At 46.9% G+C, this 20,980-nt stretch overlaps 1 protein-coding gene across 1 annotated transcript in view; it reads left to right on the forward strand.

The window, feature by feature from the left end:
• The first annotated feature begins 2,098 nt into the window (after positions 1–2,098).
• The window catches only part of TRIM16 (tripartite motif containing 16), a 24,924-nt gene continuing 6,042 nt past the window's right edge, over positions 2,099–20,980 (forward strand). The window contains exons 1-5 of the mRNA XM_003791070.3: positions 2,099–2,596; positions 10,600–10,695; positions 16,998–17,231; positions 19,654–19,822; positions 20,654–20,746. Of these exons, the coding sequence (XP_003791118.1) occupies positions 2,099–2,596; positions 10,600–10,695; positions 16,998–17,231; positions 19,654–19,822; positions 20,654–20,746 (1,090 nt within the window). The remainder of the gene's footprint in view (positions 2,597–10,599; positions 10,696–16,997; positions 17,232–19,653; positions 19,823–20,653; positions 20,747–20,980) is intronic.

Consider the following 20,980-nt stretch of genomic DNA (forward strand, 5'->3'; position numbering starts at 1 on the left):
CATGTGTGGGTGGCTCCGCCGTGGCTTCACATGGTCTGTCTACCCTCTGACACTCCGTGTCCTTATCTCCTCTCTTAGAAGGCCAGCAGCAAGACCTGGTCAGGGTCCACCCTAATGATCTCACTTTACCTGACTTATCTGTTTAAAGACCCTAACCAGAATCAGAAAGAAGAAAACCTCTTTTGGAGGGTCTTTGGTAGTAGAACAGGATAGTCTGGACATGAACATTTAGGAAACTTTTTCTTGCTCAAAAGGGCTGCTGTATTATATAGATAGTTGACAAAAAACAGAACTGCATCTGGCATGAACGTTAAAGTCTTCTGTACCTCCAACTCTGAGTAGGCCTGGATTTCTTTGATTTCTGAAATTTCCTGGTCAATGATAAGAAATGCTCCTGGGTTTATCGAGTTTTTTTTTTTTTTTGAGACAGAGCCTTAAGCTGTCGCCCTGGGTAGAGTGCCATGGCATCACAGCTCACAGCAACCTCCAACTCCTGGGCTCAAGCGAGTCTCCTGTCTCAGCCTCCCAAGTAGTTGGGACCTCAGGCGCCCGCCACAACGCTCAGCTATTTTTTGGTTGCAGCCGTCATTGTTGTTTGGCGGGCCCACCAGGCTAGATTCGAACCCGCCACCTTAGGTGTATGTGGCTGGCGCCCTAGCCACCTGAGCCACAGGCGCCGAGCTGGGTTTATTGAGTTTATCTAATCCTGAAGAACTCACCCCAGGGGTACAGACCCCTGAGGGAACAATGTCTTGGGAACGATCCTAACCCCTGGTGTCTGGGGCTAGCTCAACCTCCATTTCCATTTGCTTTTCAAATCCATCTGAATCTAAAGGTGCATCTGAACTAACCCTGGGGAAAGTCACAGAGCCTCTACACTACAGAATTTGGAGCCCAGCTACCCCAGAACAACCCTGAATTCCTTTGTGTCCATCTGGCAAACACTGAGTACACTGTGTGTCCCCATCCAGTGGTCATGCCCTGAGAGCTCCTTTTTTTTAAGGGGCAAAACATGTCCTGTCTCATCCCCTGGCCGTATGTTATAGGCTGAATTGTGTCTCCCCCACAAGTGTGTATGTTGAAGTCCTAGCCCCCAGTACATCAGAATGGGACTGTATTTGGAGGTAGTGCCTTTAAACAGATAATTAAGGTAAAATGGGGTAGGGCCTAGTTCAATATGGATGCAGGAATGTACAGAGGGAAGATAGAGTGAAAATAGAGTCACCTGAAGACCAAGGAGAGAGGCCTCAAAGGAAACCAACGCCTTGATCTCAGACTTCCAGCTGCCAGAGCAGCGAGGAAATACATATTTGATGTTGAAACTAATCAGTCTGTGGCACTTGGTTATGGCAACCTAGAAAACTAATACTCCGTGTCTGGGGACATCCTGTAAAGTGGGCAGAGGGGTATTTCTTGGCACATACCCCTCTTAGGGAACAGTAGGGCAGGATGTGTGGTCTGGAGGGGCCATCTGAGTGGAGCTTTCTGGGAAAGTGGACATGGTCTCACTCACCTTTCTGACCCCTGCTGAATGCCCATGTGACCTTGCAAGACTGTGATGTGGAAAGGTCAGGGTCAACTCGTGCATTCTACTCCTAGCTTGAGTCCAGTTCTATGGGATGGGAAGGGATGAATGGCTGCCCTGTCACTGATTTCTGACTGTATAGAGCCTTTCTAAAAAAAGAAAACAAAAATACTAACTTATCAGACCACACAAAGCCACACAGGCTTCCAACATAGCCCACAAATCTTTCTGGAGCAGCCACAGTCACACGTTGCCTTCTGCAGAGCCATTGGGGCACAGCTGATTCACATAAGAATAAAGTTTCAGGGGTGGACCCCAGGAAAGTCCCAAGCCAGTAAGGAGACATCCTGAGCTGTCCTTTGCTTGCGTAATCTGCCGCCTAGTCACCGCAGCTGGCTGCCATCCAAGATCGGGATGCAGTGAGGAATAACTGAGCTTCCTCTGGGAGGGAGGAAACAGTTAAGATCTTGGAGCAGCTGTAATCATGTGGGCGTGGTTCTCGTCTGACTCAGGCTGCACAGGTCCTGGGCCAAAAGGCAGAGGAAGGACCGCTTAGGTGGCAGAGCCTTCCAGATGGCTGAGCTGGATCTGATGGCTCCAGGGCCACTACTTGGGGCCGCAGCTCACCCGCTGGCCCCTCTCAGCCCAGGCTCTGGGCCAGTCAGCCCAGCAGAAGAAGAGGACGTGGGCTCCCCGGAGAGGCCCTGCAGGGAGGCTGAGGGACAGGACAGTGGCTCTGCGGAGCAGGGGGCTCCTGGAGGCCAGGATGAGGACATCCTGTGTGATTTCTGCCTCGGAACCAGCAGGGTGAGGGCGGTGAAGTCCTGTCTGACCTGCCTGGTGAATTACTGTGAGGAGCACTTGCGGCCACACCAGGAGAACAGCAAACTGCACAGCCACCAGCTGACGGAGCCAGTGCGGGACCGTGACCTGCGCACCTGTCCCACCCACCGCAGACCGCTAGTCACCTTCTGCTGCCGGGATCAGCAGAGCATCTGCCAGCAGTGTGGCCAGGAGGAGCACAGGGGCCACACCACGGTCTCCCTGGAGGCGGCCCGCAGGGACAAAGAGGCGAGTGCTTGGGGCCATCCATCTGGGAGAGGGCCATGGGGCTGTGCTCAGGGAGAGGCCGGACACACTGCCCATTTCACTCTGTGCTCCTAGTGCACCTGCAGTGAAGGGCTCCAGCCTCTGTACCTGGCTGCGTCGGTTACTGCACTTGGCTCTGGAAACTGTTTGAATAGGTCGTTCTGCCCCTGTCTCTGCCCCCGTCTCTGTGCCTGGATCTCTGTCTGGGTTTTCCTCTTGGGCTTGCTTGTTTCCTGCTATTTCTCAGGCAGCTTTTAGTGGTGTTTGGTGTGGTCTGCAGAAGTTGTGGGGCTTAGGGCAGCGATGGTTCCTGGTGGCTGATCTGCCCACAGCATGTCCACTGTCAGTTAATGAAATGTAAACCTTGGCAGGAATTCAAGAGAAAAAGAATAAATCTTTCCTCTAATTTCTCTTTTTATCCTTACCTCAAACAAGAGGCCAGTAGAACAAACGAGCCTGTTTGGAGGTAACTGGTGTGAAATTCAGGAGCTTGAAAGTACTAAAATGACATGAAATTTGAAACTTACATCCAGGTCTAATGCCAAGGAAGGCTTAATTTAGGGCAAATAAAAGTTCTCACCAGATAGAGGTATCGGGAGAGACCAAGAAACACTTGGCTTATAGTCTGGAATTTTATTTCCATCAGTTAAGGAAACTGTCTCTAGAACAACTAGCTTTTCTTTGCCCTAAGGCTGAGAGCCTAGAGAATCTTCTTGGTAATTGATTTAGCAACTTTGTATGCTTTGTTCTCTCATTTCCACTTTCCAGAGAACTCTTTTTCAGTAGGGAAGTGCAGTTGATTTTTGTCCCACTTTCCTTGCACGCATGGCTGCTTCCCATCTACGCCGCCCGAGAAGGCAGGCACACAGCCATTTTTTGACAAATGTTTCCAGGCAAACAAAGAAAGAGGCTTCTGGGAAAAGGGGTTTACTAGCCAGGGCCCCTCCTCTGTACTCATCCCTAGACTTAGATTTATCCAGTGCTAGTAGGAATTGTTCTGAAAAGCTCAGTATTTCAGATGGTAATGAGTCACCATTTCCGCTGGAAGCCAGTTGCCAGCTGTTTCCAGGAGTTCTGGAGTCCAGGAATGTGCCTTCAGGAGAGCATGTAGCTCAACAGATAGTTTATCAAAGGAGAATGAATGCGCCACATAATTGAGGAAAGCAGCCTTCACTGAGCATCACTACCACTAAAGCTAAATGTTTTTTGTGGATTTTTCTACCCAATCCTCAAAGCACTGTGTGAGCCAGGGACTCATTATGTGCACCACACTTTATTTTTTTTTTTTTTGAGACAGAGTCTCACACCGTCACCCTGAGCAGAGTGCTGTGGTGTCATAGCTCACAGCAACCTTAGTCTCTTTGGCTCAAATGATTCTCTTGCCTCAACCTCCTGAGTAGCTGGGACTACAGGTACCCACCGTGACACTTGGCTAGTTTTTCTATTTTTTTGTAGAGACAGGGTTTCACTCTTGCTCAGGCTGGTCTCGAACTCGTGAGCTCAAGCAATCCACCTGCCTCAGCCTCCGAGAGTGCTGGGATTACAGGTGTGAACCAACCATCATGCCTGGCTGTCCACGCTGACTTGTGACAGTCAGCTACGTCCACAGTGGGGAAGGGAAGCTTCTGGAAAGCCATCCTGCTGGAAGGATATGCAGGAAGGACTCTAAAATCACAATATTATAGCTTTACTTTTTAAAAAAAATTACACCAAAACCTTGCCACACATACACTAGAGATATTAACACAAAAATGTGCTGCTTTTCCCTCTGGGGGTGATATCTGAATTTCATTATTTTAACCAGAAAAATGATGCATGGAGATGTTAAAAAGCAATCTCCACTAAACAATGCAATAGATTTAGGAGGGTCTCAGCCCTTCCTGGATCCTGACACCTTTCTTCTGCCCTCAGAGGCTAATAATATCTACAGTCTACAATCTGTATCTTTTTAGAAATAATACACTATAAACTTTAAGTAGGGTGCCTAGTGTATTACAGAGACTCTGGGTAATGGTAATTCCCAGCAGGAGTTGTGTAGAGCATGTGAGGAACTCTAAATTCAGATGTCCTAGGAGTGAACTGTATAAAGTAAGATGGGTCAGGGGATTGAGGGCAGTCTGGGGCTGGAAAGCAACATGACGGTAGGCACAGTCCTGTAGCCTAGACAACTCTGCTGGAAAGAGCCTTTCCATCCTGTGCCCTTGTTTTCAGCTGGGATAACTAGTTCACTGTCAGTGAAATCACATGTTAGGTGGCTCTCCTAAATATTAGGAGCTGGAAGATTGCTTACAAGGAGCTCAGACAACAGACCAGAGGACACAGTACCTTGACAAGGCTGTAGCCTCCACCAGGATAATTTTAAAAGTGTTAACAGACATAACTAAGACTCCAGAAGCTTAAGAGTCCCTTCAGCTATCCCAAGCCTGGTGGAGTTACTCGCTGAAGGTCACTTTGGGGCATGTTGAGGGCTGATTACTCAGGCAGCCGTGCTGTGTGTAGGAAACAAAAAATGGCTGGGTTGGCCATGAGGCCAAGCTGCTGAAACCCAGCTCAGGATCCACAGAGTGACTCATTTTTTTCTCAGGTAAGGAAGTGAGCCCTTTCCGAAGCTCCCATGGAGTTAGCTATGCCAGTGGGCAGAAGCTCTGGGCTTTGAGATAAGAGTGTTCTTTGATTATTTGTTCTATCCTGCTGAGCTTCTAGAGCCCCTCTATTCCTGACAGGCTTTTCCCTTTGACCTAGCCCAGCATCTCCAGGACCTTTTGGAATTCAGGGAAATTGGGCTTGTCTGCTGGCTGCTAATTACTCTCACAGTCTCTGAATCTCAGGCTTACTGCCGTGGAAGGGAGACCTTATGTGTGTGTGTTGTAAGATCTGGGCTCCTTCTGTGACTACCTTTCCAATTTGTCCTAACTCATGACGTGCGTGTGGGTCTCTTCAAGCTCATCAGACATCAGTGAGAGCTTCCTCTGTGGGCTACTCGCTGGGCTGCACTGATCAGGAAGCCAAGGTTCCCACCCACGCTCCGTGGAGTGCCCCAGGGCTAGCAGAGCGCAACTGCCACTATTCAAAGGGGGAAGCCGCCTAGCACAGGCTTCCTAGAGGAGGAGCAACCTGAGCTGAGCCTTGTCTTAGATCAGCAGTTCTCAAGTTGTGGGTCACAACCCACAGGAACTGTATTAAAGGGTTGCGGCATTAGGAAGGTTGAGAACCACTGTCTTAGATCTTTGAAGACCACTAGTTCAGGGCTGTGACATGCAACCTCTGCATTGGTCCCAGAACGTTCAGCACTGGATGCTGGATGCACACGCTGTCTCCACATCAAGTATCTGCGAGCCAGAAATGTTCCTGCTTGTCTGGGAAGCAGTTAGCCACCATCACTCATGGGAGGTAGAGGACATGCGGCCACTCAGGGAAATAATTTCTTCCAGAAATTTTGAGGAATGCCTTGGACTCAATAATGTGCAACTTATTTTTTCTGAGATAATTTTCATCCAGGTTGTAAATATTTCAAGAGCAGGAGGAGGTTTGTCCCATTTGACTGGACTGGCATGCACTGTCGTAGGTTTGGACCAATCTACTGATAGCTGAAGGGACTCTTAAGCTTCTGGAGTCTTAGTTATGTCTGTTAACACTTTTAAAATTATCCTGGTGGAGGCTACAGCCTTGTCAAGGTACTGTGTCCTCTGGTCTGTTGTCTGAGCTCCTTGTAACACAGTTACACACTTGACTCCTTTGAAAATGGTGAAGACAACAGAACACACCCTAGCAATAGGCTGATGCAATGTGGCACCCAAACAGCATGGACTTAAGAACATGGGAAAGTACTCAGCAGCAGCAAAGCCAGAGAGAGACACCCAGGGGGCATTCAGGGTGCAAGTGGGCTTCTCTTTGCTCCCTGCATACGGCCGTAAAAGGAGAAAAGGACCCCCACATACCCAGAGGGGGCCTCTCTGGGTGAGGATGGTCAGTGCCCACGTGGACTCCAGTGCAGACTCTCTAAAAGGGCTGAGCATGGTCAGTGCCCACGTGGACTCCAGTGCAGACTCTCTAGAAGGGCTGAGCATGGTCAGTGCCCATGTGGACTCCCCCAGTGCAGACTCTCCTGAAGGGCTGAGCTCACGTGGAACTGACACCATCTGGGATTTTCTTCTCTCTTTTCACTGTTTCTGCTGTTCTTGTTTGAACCTCTAATCCAACTCTGGGCCACCAAGCTCTGGGTGCCACATTTGCTCTGTAGACAGGAGGGACAATTCTATTAACATATTTATGTGGTTTTGCACTGGAGCAGGAGCTAACTGATTTGACAAAGATCAAATAGCCTGCAGGTGGCAGGTCTTTGGACCCCAACTATTGTGCCCTTGGCACATTTGAGATATGATCCAAAGGACCATCAAGATAGCTAAATAGAAAGGAGAGCTTTATTCATGATATCCATAAGAAGAGATGGTCTCCAGTGTGGACTGAAGGTGTCTGTCCTAGAAGAGGGAAGGGGAAGTTAGGATTTTATGCCTCACAGCATCCATATTATACAGTATAGCCATGCATATTCGGCAGGTCTTGGGGAAAAGCTATACATATACATATTTATAAAGTGAGCTGAGCCCAGGGACAATGGGTAAATCTATATGTAATATGCATCCCATGTTCACTTTGAAACAGGGCTTTCGCATTAAAATGAGGTGGAATTTGGCTTTTTATGTCAAAAGGACACAAAGACAGTTTGTACACAGACTCTATAAGCTGGTTGGAGCTGGCTTAAAGTCCACAGTTGTTTATCAGAAATAAATTTAGAATCCCCTTCCTCCATCTAATCAGGCTTGTAGTAGGTTATGTTATAAATCGGAGTTGGGCAGGGTCTGATACTTGGATTGATAGCTCCTACTGCTGGGAAATTCACCAAGAGTGTAGGAATCCATAGACACTTGCCCTGCCAGCTGGGCCCTGAATCCTTGACCAAGAGTTATTGTAAGTTGTGTTTCCTTACCCTTAGGGTCCATCTTAGTTGGTAATGGCACATCTATTTTGGTTTCTCAGATCACAGTCATGGCCCTGCCGAAAGAGGCAGGCTTCTCTGTGCCTCTTGGTGTGGGGCCGTCCTGCTCACAGGGCGCCTCTGTCCTGCTTTTGTGCAGGGCCCATCCTGAACTGTGAGCATGGCTGACATCTTGGGAAAGCCAGAAGCCAGAGTTTGAGGCACCCTCAACATTTTCTAGAACAGGAGTAACTGGAGATACCAGTCTCTCAAAGCGGCTCCACCTTTTGTGGTAATTGGGAGTGCCTTCCCTTGGAGTGACTCAGAGGGTCCCCATTAGGCACACGGGAGTCCTTTCCTCCTTCTATGGCAGTCTGCAGCGGGTGGAGGGACGCCCACTCACTCCCTGGATACTCTCTGGATGTCCCTCTATGGCAGTGTTTTTCAACCTTCTTTATCCCACGGCACACGTGAACCTATAGTTAAACTACCATGGCACACTTAAATTACCTTGATAAAGAAAAGTTTTACAAAATATATGCTTACTGCACTTTGAATGTCTTGTGAAAATAATTTAATCAATGATCTTTAAAATTTTTGTGGCTCTCATGGCACACCAGGGCACCACGGCATACTGGCTGAAAATCCTTGCTCTCTGGCTTTGCTGCTGCCCACGACTTTACCATTATTTTTAAGCCCATGCTGTTCAGGTGCCACATCGCATCAGCTTGTTGCTGGGGTGTGTTCTCTTGTGTCTTCACAAGACTGTGCTCCCTCCCCCACAATGGGTACCTGGGCACCCTTTTCAATAGATCAAGATTTCAAAATTGCCCCCAAATTGGCCGGAACCATTCCCTGCCCCATGCCCAGGCTTTAGGTCTGGGGCATCAGGTGTGAGAGGTTACTGGGCCCCCACTGTGGAGCATCTTCGAGAGGCAGCCCCTGCCTGCACTGCTCCCTCCCTGCGGCCGGCGTTCCCCTGGCTTCTGTGAGAGAATGAAGAGATACTTCACTTTTGCTCTCTGAGTTTCATTAGGGCATAATGACTCACAGCTTTAAATCCAGACAGAGGCTATTAAAAGCAGTGAAAGCTATTTACTCTTTTTTTTCTTCTATCTTTTTCTATCTTGGAAGTAGGAAGGTGATGGGAACTTTGAAGTCTGCAAGGTCTTAAGTTTTGTGCCTTGGCATACTCCACACTCCTTGGCAGAAGGTGCTTACTGAGTCCCAGGAGGCGAGACTGAAGCTGGGGTCCAAGTGGGTAAACCTGAGATTTGGGGGCAAGCACTTGCGTTGGCTGGAAGCGCTTACAATGGTCCTGGTACTATACAAAAAATCTCATTAATGTACATTATCTCCATCAGTACATTCTCTCATAATCCTTTAAAATGGTCCTTTATGTATTCCCCTCTCACAGGTGAAGAAATGAGTTTGGAAACATTAAGTTGTGAAATAATAAGAAATACATGTTTGGTCTCTGCTTCTGATTCCTGGCATCCAGCTCATAAAACCCTTCAAATATCTGATGTAATAAGTGGTCTTTTTTTTTATTTGTGAGTGAGATGGCTGGTAGCCCAGGGCTCCTGGATCCCTTCAGGACGGAGACTCATTGTCAGAAGGTTGGAACTTTCAGCCCCATCCTCTGATCCATGGCAGAGAAGTGGGACTGAGGCTTGAGTTGATCAGCAATCACCAATGACTTAATCAATCATGTCATGTCTGTGGGTGAAGCCGCCATTAAATCTTAGAAGGCTGGGTTCCCAGGAGCTCCTGGATTGCTGAACTCATAGAGAAGCCTGGAGGGTGGGGCTCCTGGAGAGGGCTCTTGGCACCCCTTCCCTGCACCTGCCCTGGGCATCTCCTATCTGGCTCTTCCTGAGTTGTATCCTTATTTAATCAACAGGTAAATGTAAGTAAAGTATTTCTACTGAATTCAGTGAGCTGTTCTAGGAAATAAATGTGAGGAAGGGATTGTGGGAACCTCTGCATATAGCTTCTCTGTCAGAAGCACAGAAGCAGCTGGACTTTCAATTGGCATTTGAAAGGCAGACAGTCTTATGGGACTGATCCTCTAACCTTTGCATCTGGCACTGTCTCCAGATAGAGAGTGTCAGATGGGAGTTGAATTTTAGGACACCCAGCTGGTGTCAGTAATTGCTTGGTGTGAGAAACAAAACCCACTTTTTTTTTTTTAAGACAGAGTCTCACTCTGTTGCCCTAGGTAGAGTGCTGTGGCATGATAGCCCACAACAACCTCAAACTCCTGGGTCTGAGCAATCTTCCTTCCTCGGCTTCCTGAGTAGCTGGGACTATAGGTGTCCACCACAACACCGGTTAGTTTTCTATTTTTAGTAGAGATGGGGTCTCACTCTTGCTCAGATTGGTCTCTCCTGAGCTCAAGCAGTCCACCTACTTCTGCCTCCTAGAGTGCTTGGAGTACAGGTGTGAGTCACAGCACCTGGCCCAAAACCCACATGTTTTGATCTCAAAAGTGTTGAATGTTGAGTATAAGAGAAAGTTTGTTTTTCCCATACATAAGTAAATTTGTCTGAAGTCTCAGCTTGTAGGCAAAAAACTGCATTCCCCACTTGGCCATTGGGCTCCAGGCCTGCACTCACAGTGAGGCTATTCTGGGGCCTAGGCTCAACCCCACTGAGGAACCTGGATCAGTGGCTTAATTTTATCATCTATAAAGAGGAAATAATAATAATTTGTACTTAATATGGGTGTGGTAAGGATAACAAGAGATAATCCAGGTAAAGGCTTAACAACAATGGCCAGAACAGTGTTGTGTGCGCAGTATGTTTTAGCTGATTCATGCTGAGTTCAGCCCAAGAGGGCCTGGCACAGGGCCGACACTTTATGCCTCCAGGCTGGCTTCTGAGATCAGCTTCAGAGGTCCAAGTCCTTCTCAGAGAAGAAGGGCAGAGACCTCAGGGTGGAAAGTGCCCTTTCCTTGACACCTTCTGTGTACACTGGGCTCCTTAACTCTCTCTTTCATTCTTCTTAGGCTGAACTTCGGTGCACCCAGTTAGACCTAGAGCGGAAACTCAAGCTGAATGAAAATGCCATCGCCAGGCTCCAAGCTAACCATAAATCCGTCCTGGTAAGGCTGGTCTGGGTCACCTGTTGGGCCTCAGCACATATGGCTGCTGTCTAGGGTTGTAAGATCTGGGGCTGCCAGTTCAGCCTGTGCATCTACAGCTTCCTTGGGGTTCTCAGCAAGCGAGAATGGTAGGACAGTTCCTTGATATCAGGATTTGTTAAGAAATTAGCTTAAATTTCAAAACTGTCGAGTGATTTGCTTTTTAATAGTATGCAGCAGAACCTAGACTAGTCCTCTAATAACAGCATTCTTATTTTTGACCAGGAGAAAATGGGGGGTATGTGTGTGTGCATACACATAGGGGTGGGTGTTTAGTCAGAGCTTGGGGAATTATATATAATCTTGGTTTTTTCCATCATGACGATGTGCTCTGCATGTAAGTCTCCTGGTCTTACATCCTGGTAGTAACCTGGATAGAGTTGAAGCACATTCTTCTCAGTAAAGAATCACTAGAATGGAAAAGCAAATATTCAATGTAGTCTATGCTAATATGAAGCCAGTAGATGATCTAATTCATGCCTACATAGGAGGAAAACTCATTTCAGTTCAAGTTGAGGGGGGAGGGGAGGGAGGATTCTCCCACTTAATGGGCACAATGTAGTGGTGTATGGCACAGCTTTTGGGTGCAGAACACAAGTAGAAGAGGGACTCTACATAACTCAAATATTGTGACCTGGTTGTTTGTACCTTCATATTAACCTGAAATTAAAAAAGAAGAGAGAGAGAGAGAACAATTGGGTTAGTGGATAGTACTTCAGAAGGCCAATGTGGAGACAGGCTGCCTACCGTTAGCCTCTCTGATTTATGGCCATTTTCCAAATAAATTCCAACTAGACAGCAAGCCATCTCCAAGTAGACTCTAAGCAGTTCTAAAAATGCTTCTCATTAGTGGCAAGGCAACAACACTACTCAGAAAAGAATGCAAAACACCTCCCTCATGGCAGGGAGCCAGGGTATCACCTTTGTATACAGAGAGTGAACAACTCTGTCCATCATCTGTCTGCACATCATCCATCCATCCATTCATCCGCTCATCCATCTCTCCATCCACTCATCCATCCATCCTCTCATCCATCCACTCATCCATCTCTCCATCCACTCATCCATCCACTCATCCACTCATCCATCCACTCATCTACTCATCCATCCACTCATCTATTCGTCCATCCATCCACTCTTCCATCCACCCACTCATCCATCCACATCCATCCATCCACTCATCTATCCATCCATCCACTCATCCATCCACCCATTCATCCATCCATCCACTCTTCCATCCACCCACTCATCCATCCACATCCATCCATCCATTCATCTATCCATCCATCCATTCTTCCATTCATCCATCCACTCATCTATCCATCCATCCACTCATCTATTCATCCATCCACTCATCCTTCCATCTGCTTATCCACTCATCCATCCATTCATCCACTCATCTATCCATCCACTCATCCACTCATCCATCTACTCATCTATCCATTCACTCATCCACTCATTCATCCACTCATCCACTCATCTATCCATCCACTCATCCATCCATCTCCTCATCCACTCATCCATCCATCTACTCATCCACTCATCCATCCATCTACTCATCCACTCATCCATCCATCCATCCATCCACTCATCCATCCATCCACTCATCCATCTACTCATCCACTCATCCATCCATCCACTCATCCACTCATACATCCATCTACTCATCCACTCATCCATCCATCTACTCATCCACTCATCCATCCATCCATCCATCTACTCATCCATCTACTCATCCACTCATCCATCCACTCATCCCCTCATCTATCCATTCACTCATCCACTCATCTATCCATCCACTCATCCATCCATCTACTCATCCATTCATCCATCCACTCATCCATCCACTCATCCACTCATCCATCCATCCATTCATCCACTCATCCATCCACTCATTCATCCTTCCATTCATCCACTCATCTATCCATCCACTCATCCATCCATCTGTCCACCTCTAATGCATGTATTCCTTTCAACTTAATTTATGCCTCCTGGGTGTTTGTAACTAAATAGCTGCTAAAAGATGAAACCTGTTTTGTCTTTATTATTAGGAAAAAGCTATTTTTTCAGCGATGAGTTCTTGAGCTCAAATAATCCTCCTAAGTCTGCCTCCTAGTAGTAGGGACTATTGGCATGAGCACCTGTACCTGCCAGTAACATTTCTTAACCATTATATTTCATTAAAAGAAGAGAAATAGTTGTCTTGTAAATCTTTAGAGATAGTTGATTTCCAGGCTTAATATAACACAGAAAACCATATGGCACTCTTTAATTTTCAGACGCTTTGATCCTTACTACTCAGTTCTCCTTATAATCTGGGCAGAAATGATTATTACAACGGCCACCATGCACAGGGCCATGAAGACATGAGAGATGAGAAGACTTGTCCAGGGCCCTAGACTGGTGGAACGGGAGAACCTGGGCTTGTTTTTCCCTCCACCTGAGCATGACTTAGTCTACTGACTGACACGCACACCACCCGCAGATCTTTAAACCATTAACTGTTGGCTACTTTGATATTTTTGTGGCCCCTCCTGCCTGTTCTATTTACTTGTCATTATTTGGGCAGTAACATCCTTCCACACATTCCATTTACACTCAAGAAAGAAGTATTTCTCAATGGGAAGATTGAGGAATGAGAGGCTGGAGCAGGAAATGGTCCACGAATAGCATCTGGGACAGCCCTTCCACCATCCGTCCTTGGGGTGGCCTCAGTAGAGGTGGGGTTGGGGGGACTTGGATATTGAAATCTGTGTTTAGACTCATGCCTCTTAGCCTTGTGGTGTCATGCTCCCACGAGGAACCCACATGTCATTATGAAAGAGAATAAATGGATTCTGCCCCTTCCCACAACACCCACATATTGGTCCCCACGCCTTGTCTTGCTCCTGCTTCCTGGACTCATGGGCCGGGACACTTGGCACCAGTGTGGGTGGCGTCGGGTGAGTAAGCAGGTACCTAGAGCCTGGATAACACACCAGCAATACTCCCTCCCACTCCCAAAGCATAATAACCAAACCCCAGCTATCTTCTGAGGTAGATTTGTCCAGCTGAACTTCTTTGCAATATGGAAATACAATTTGACCTTTAGGTTTAAATCCAGTGATGATTAATTGTCTCAGTTCACAGTATTTACAATGACAAGGGAGGCAATGGCTATAAAAGTTGGCCCAGGAATTACTGGGCAGGCTTGGAATCGTTTCCTTTTGTTCACCTGCCCAGCAGCAGCCTGTGTATTTAGTGGCCAAGGAGTTAAGTCCTGTCCCCTGGTCTGGTGCTGGGAGGGCTTCAGTTTCATGGGCTGAGGCTCAAAGATCCTTCCCTGCAACCGCATTGGGCTATAGCCATGGGCGGGAAGCCCAGCTGAACTCCCCATGCCATCCCACTCATCCTGCTGAGTGTCCAGTGTCCACAGGGAAGTGCTGGGCTGCAGCCCACAATCCCCCTATGGGCCCTGCTCATGTCGAGGCAGAGAAGCCTCTTTAGGCAGGCTGCCCGGGGTCACCCTCAGCTGTGTGATCTCGGATAAATCACGGTAGTTACTGGGGCTTCAGTTTCTTTGTCTAAGAAATGGAGACCATAATAGCACCTGCCTTTCCGAGTCGCTAAGAGAGAATATGAGTGAGGTGTGCAGAGCCGTGCCTGGCACACACTGAAACCTTACTGCAAGTTGGTGTTTCTGTGGTTACTACTTTATGAAATTACAAGGGTGAGCAAATGGGCAGCAGAGGGTCCTTGTTCTCAGGTGAGCGGGAGGAGGGAGAGAGGTGAAGGTCAGAGGACCACAGAGCCTGCCCCGGGCAGCAGGTGTGGCTATGGTGGTTCACTCTTCTCACAGTGCTCTGAACCCCCACAGCCCAGAGCCCATGCTCGGCCTGCCTCAGTTTCCCTGTTGTCCCCACCCACCTCCATCCCACCTGAGAGATTTCTGAGCAGCACCTTGAGGTGTGGCTACCCCTTCTCCCTAGGACCAGGGCCACCCCTGAACATCCAGGGCTCCAAGGGAGTCACAACAGCATTTCTTGAGGGTTTCCCAAACCATTGGCCGGGCTGCCCTTGCTTCTCAACACTGTCATCTGTCCAGAGGCTTTTCTCAGTGTGGGCTTGAGGAATCTGGAGAAAATCTGCCATCCGCAGGATTCTCAATCCTGTTACTACAGTTTTTGTTTCAACTCTGTCCAGCTGCCCCCCACCCCAAGGAAGCAAACAGGTGATGGGAAAACTGTCATAAAAATGAGAATGTAGGGGGAGTCTACACACCTTCCCTCCATCCCCTCCAGAAAGGCACCTCTTGCTTTCTTTCTCAGCTCATTTCCTCCCTCTACCACCAAATCAAAGGCTGATCAGACTCGTCGTTCTAGTGGGATTGCATCCTGGGCCCTGGCCTGACCCAGGTCCCCAGCCAGGTGGAGGAACTCCTATCTGGTGGCATCATTTTTCCCCCCATCTCCCTCGGAACCTCAAGGCTGCCATATGTGCTGGACTCAGAGTCTCATTCTTTCTAAGCCTGCTACTTACTGGCTTTCTTTTTCTGTCTAGGTCTTATTCTCCCTCCCTGGGAGATGAGGTGGGTCGGGGGTTCCCTGGTGGCCCCTCTCTGCGGATTCCCATTGTTGCAACCAACTGCCTTTTCAGGGCTGGCCTTTAACCTAGGGAGGAGGAAGAGAAAAAGAGTGCCCACAGGGGCTGCTCAGAGGGCTGTCTCGATGGGTGGGGTGGGTGCGACAATGGGGAGACTGAGACAGGCAGAGAATGAGCAGAGTTTGGAGCACTGTCTGAAAAGTGAATACCTGAGAACTGGAGAAGCCACCTGGCTTCCAGCCCCCTCCCCCTCAGCTGCACACCTGGGGGAAAGGGAGGCAAAGCAAAGGAAATTGTATTTAAAAGCTTTATGTGAGATTAGAAAGATAATTAGTGTTTGTGTGCTGTGGGGGAGTGAAGGGAGGCTGAGCAAAGGAAATTGGGTCCAAGACCTTTATGTGAAATCTAACAAGGTAACTAGTATCTGTGCAATGAGTTGCAACTGGATGCTTTCAGCAGGAGCTATCTGCACCAATATTTAAGAACTACCAAAGAGGCTTGGCGACCGTACACCGACCGGGGCTGGTGGGTTCAAACCTGGCCTGGGCCAGCTAGACAACAATGACAACAACAACAACAACAACAACAAAAATAGCCAGACCTTGTAGTGGGCGCCTGTAGTCCTGGGTACTTGGAGGCTGAGGCAAGAGAATCACTTAAGCCCAAGAGTTTGAGGTTGCTGTGAGCTGTGACATCATAGCACTCTACCGAGGGTCACATAGTGAGACTCTCTCAAAAAAAAGAAAAAAACTACCAAAAAATAAAATAAAAAAATAAAAAAATAAAAATAAAAATGCTACTTTTGGCCAAGCACAGTGGCTCATGCCTATAATCCCAGCACTCGAAGAGGCCGAGGTGGGAAGTCCCTGGAGCTCAGGAGTCTACCAGCCTGAGCAAGAGCAAGACCCCTCTGTACTAAAAAAATAGGAAAAACAAACAAACAAAAAAACCAACTAGCTATGTGTTGTGGCGGGTGCCTGTATTCCCAGCGATTTGGGAGGAATGAGGAAAACATTTAAACTTGCCTTGATTTTGTGAGTACCATACTGACTGAAGGCACTCATGAACGGTGTCTGCGTGTCAAAGAGTTATATATACACGGTGTCACCAGCATATCCTTGGTGGCTCCTACACTGATCAGGTTTTATATTTTATCTGAATGCAGCATTCCATTCTGCACACACATGCTCACCCCACAGTTGCTTGGGTACCATGCTTGCTTACACATACCCTACTAAACATTTTGTGGGGCTCTACCTGGTAGAGATCCTCCAATCTTAGATGTGCTCTCAGCTCTGATAGACTCAGCAGTCCATTTCATCAGGCAAAAGGAAATGCTAAGAAAACTAATTCATGCTACTGGTTGGCACCAAAAAGCCAAATGAGTAATTAACTTTTTGAAATGTGACTATCAGGTGTACTGACTTCATGTATTTCCCCAGTATAGGAAAATTAGTTTCAGAGACTTGATGAACAGCCCCAGACAGTCAGAGCTGGAGGAGATCTCAGATCATGTAGTAATTCAGATTCTTACCAATAGGATGAGGAGACTCAGTTAACAAGCAAATCGTTTGTCCAGGAACCCTGAATTCACATGCTTCCTGATTTAGGGGTTCCTTAAGTTTATGTTTCTGTATGCTGTGCGTCGATGCTTGGCTGACCTCTCACCCCATTCCTGCCAGGTGTCGGTGTCAGAGGTAAAAGTGGTGGCCGAAGAGCAGTTTGGGGAGCTCCTTGCAGCTGTGAGGAAGGCCCAGGCTGATGTGATGCTCTTCTTGGAGGAGAAGGAGCAGGCTGCGCTGAGCCAGGCCAATGGCATCAAGGCCCACCTGGAGTACAGGAGTGCAGAGATGCAGAAGAGCAGGCAGGAGCTGGAGAGGGTGGCCGCCATTGGCAACACTGTCCTGTTCCTGGAGGTACGTACGGGTCGGGCCGGGGGGAGGTGGAGGCTCGCTCTGGTAATGGAACTGCCTCTTGATAAAGGGGGCACACAGGGAACTGTGAGGGAGCAGAGGAGCAGATCTGAATTCAGCAGTGTACAGAAGGGTTGGGGAGGGAGGGCTGCTCAGAGCAGGTGAGACTGAACCGGGTCCTGGGAGAGGAGTCAGGTTCAAGGTGCAGTATGTTCCGGGTGCAAAGGTGGAGAGGTTTGAGAACACACAGATGACTTGGGGAGCCAGGGCACTTTCACAGTGGTGAAGTGAGAGACCAGGCCAGCATCAGCTGTGAGGGACTGCGGGTGTGAGAGTCAGGAGAGCAGATGAGGGTGTTCTGTAAACCGCTGTGGTGGTCACTGGTATGGAGGCTTGTGTTATAGCAATGAGACTGGAGCCTTGCTGCTTTTCAGAGAGGGCTGCAGTTGTGGAAGTATCAGCAGAGGAGGTGGAAATTTTCATTACAATGTATCATTATGTATTAAGCCACAGGCCACCAGAGCCATCTATGAACGACATGTACTCTTGCAGGAAAGGAACTAACTTGGGAATAAATACTGTTATCCTGAATCTGTCACTCAACAGCTGTGTAGGTTTTAAGAAGTCGCTTAATCTCTCTGGGTCTCAAATTTTTCATTATCAATAAGAAGGTTGGTATAAATAATTTATAAGTTTCCTTCTAAGCTTTAACATTTCAAAATATAAATACTTTTTCTTGCTCCCATTTTTGAAAAAATTTCCTTCTATCTATAATAAACATAAATGTTAATTGTGGAAAATTTTGAAAAATATAGAATGAGAGGGGAAAATATCACCCATCATTCCAGCTCTCAAAGACCGTCAGGATTTTACTGAGTGAGAGTATGAGAAGCAGAGGAAGACAGATAAAAATACCAACAGGATCTCTTTTTCTGTCACTTTTTTTGCTTTTCAGTATCAGAACACACACACATAAAATAGGAGTAGAATATTTGGCCTCTAGTATCAAGTTTCTCCCAAGATCTTCTGCCTAAGGAGTATACAAATAATTTCTCTTTGTTTTCTTTTTTCCTTTTATAACTTTCTTTTTAACATAAAGACTTTAAAGTGTATAACATAAATTGTATTTATTTATTTTGGTGAAAGATAACTCAATTTCCCCCCAAATTGTTAGTCAATTGAAAAAAATAATATTTATCCATTTCCCCCACTGATTTAAAATGCTACTTTTCCCCAGAAATAAAAAAATAAAAAATTCGATGGATTGTTTTTGTTATCAATATTAGGATATTATTAAATCAGCTGTTGAATTAAGACTTAAAAAATAAAATAAAAATGCTACTTTTGGCCAGGCAGAGTGGCTCATGCCTATAATCCCAGCACTCGGAGAGGCTGAGGTGGGAAGTCGCTGGAGCTCAGGAGTCTACCAGCCTGAGCAAGAGCAAGACCCCTCTGTACTAAAAAAATAGGAAAAACAAACAAACAAAAAAACCAACTAGCTATGTGTTGTGGCGGGCGCCTGTATTCCCAGCAATTTGGGAGACTGAGGCAGAGGATTGCTCAATTCCAAGAGCTTGAAGTTGCTGTGAGCTATGATGCCACAGCACTCTACCCAGGGGGAAAAAGGAGACTCTGTTTCAAAAAGAAAAGCTAGTTTTCATGTATAGTATTAAATCTATATAGGACGTTAAAATTGTATTTGATTCATCTTTCTCTCTTAGCTGCTGTCTGGTTTGGACTCCATGGCTCTATGTAACCATGTGGATCACTAGGATTTCTGCTACACCCAGTCTGCTCTTCAATGCCTCCATTACATCTGAATTTTGATATTATTATATCTGAAAGCAATCTTTCCTGATCACCACATTGTGTTGAGATTTAAGTGACTAATGTGATTATCTGTGTGAAAACATTTTCCAAACCTCTCAAGCACAAGTAAGACTTACAAAAAATTATGCGTCTAATTGGATTAACAAGGAAAAGGCAGCATTCCTGCCCAAGAACTTGTTGTGGATCTATAGATACTGCAATTAGCTCCTCCATTCCCATCATACCATGGCCTGTGTTTAAGTTATCCCACGATTTTTTTTTTTTAATTTGGAGAAGGACTAAGGAAATGAAAGGATCAAGAATGTTCTTATTCTTTGGTCCCCAGACTGGGCTGCATTTTGGATCTGTTCATGGCTGTCTAGTATCTTTCCATTTTTAAAAGTCCACTTTCCCACTTGATTTTAAAAGACCCACTTAGTGCTCAATAGCATGGGAAAGGGCTTTCTGTTTTACTAGCCCCTGAGCTAGACACTGTACATACACTTTCTTTGGGAAGGACAGCCCACTTCACAGATGTGGAAAGTGATGTAATGAGGAGAGCCTAATTTAAGACTTACAGAAACCCAAGCAAGCTCTGCTGTTTTCTTTTCTGCAGGAGTACTGCAAGGTTAAGAGCACCGAGGACAGCAACGCCTTCCCTAGTGTTTACATAGGCCTGAAGGATAAACTCTCCGGCATTCGCAAGGTCATCGTGGACTCTACCGTACACTTAATCCAGCAGCTGGAGAACTACAAGGGAAGGCTCCAGGAGTTCGCCAAGGAAGGTGAGAGGCCTCCTAGGCCCTGTACTGTGGTAGGTGAGCCTCTAGCAGTGATTGATGGGAAGGTGACAGTGGGCCAAGGAAATCAGGGGGTCATTTTCAAAGCCATCCTTCAGATGGGCCCTCATCTTGGTGCTTTTATTTTGCAATTAAGACCAAGAGAAGGTAAGCTAGTCACATCATGCAGCTGGCTGGTGTTTCTGTGACTAGCTTCTCAGGATTAGTGCCTATACCTTAATTTTTTTTTTTCAAGACAGAGTCTCACTCTGTTACCCTGGGTAGAGTACTGTGGCATCATAGCTCACAGCAACCTCCAACTCTTGGGCTCAAGAGATTCTCTAGCCTCAGCCTTCTGCGAAGCTGGGACTGCAGGCACCTGCCACAATGCCTGGCTAGTTTTTCTAATTTTACTAGAGACGGGGTCTCGTTTTTGCTTAGGCTGGTCTTGAACTCCTGAGCTCAAGCAATCCACTCCTGTCAGCCGCCCAGAGTGCTAGGATTATAGGCGTGAGCCACTGTGCCCAGCCAATGCCTATACTTTTAAGTGAAATCCAAGCCAGTCTGTGATCTTTTTCAGCAGAATTTGGCTTTCTCTTTAGAGCAGTGGTTCTCAACCTGTGAGTCATGACCCACAGGAACTGTATTGAAGGGCTGTGGCATTAGGAAGGTTGAGAACCACTGCTTTAGAGATGTGGTCCACTGAGCATGCTTCACTGAGACCTTATGGGTTACAGCCTCTTCTGGCCCCAGGAAGCCCAGGGAGGCTGGGCTGGGAAGTTCTGATTCTCCTGACCACCTGGACAGGTGTGCATTTACAACTCTCTGATTTTCTAGAGGAGTATGACATCAGAACTCAAGTGTCTGCTGTTCAGCGCAAATATCGGACTTCAAAACCTGAACCCAGAACCAGGGAACAGTTCCTCCAATGTAAGTTGGGACTAGTTTCCCCTTTCCCCCAGTTAGCAGCAGTGTAATGCTTTGCTGAAGCAAGGACCACTGTTTGTCATGCAGGTTTCAGGTCTTTGCAACCTTGATCTGTCCCTAAATAATAGACTTTTAAAAATGTAATTGAAAAATTTTTTAACTTCTCATTTTGAAGTAATTTGAAACTTAATGCTGGCATTCTTCCTTTCTTTCTTTGGGATGCCACGCCATTGTCTC

The sequence above is a fragment of the Otolemur garnettii genome, unplaced genomic scaffold (genome assembly GCF_000181295.1).
Source record: "Otolemur garnettii isolate 467f Iridium unplaced genomic scaffold, OtoGar3 scaffold00046, whole genome shotgun sequence".
NCBI lineage: Eukaryota > Metazoa > Chordata > Mammalia > Primates > Galagidae > Otolemur > Otolemur garnettii.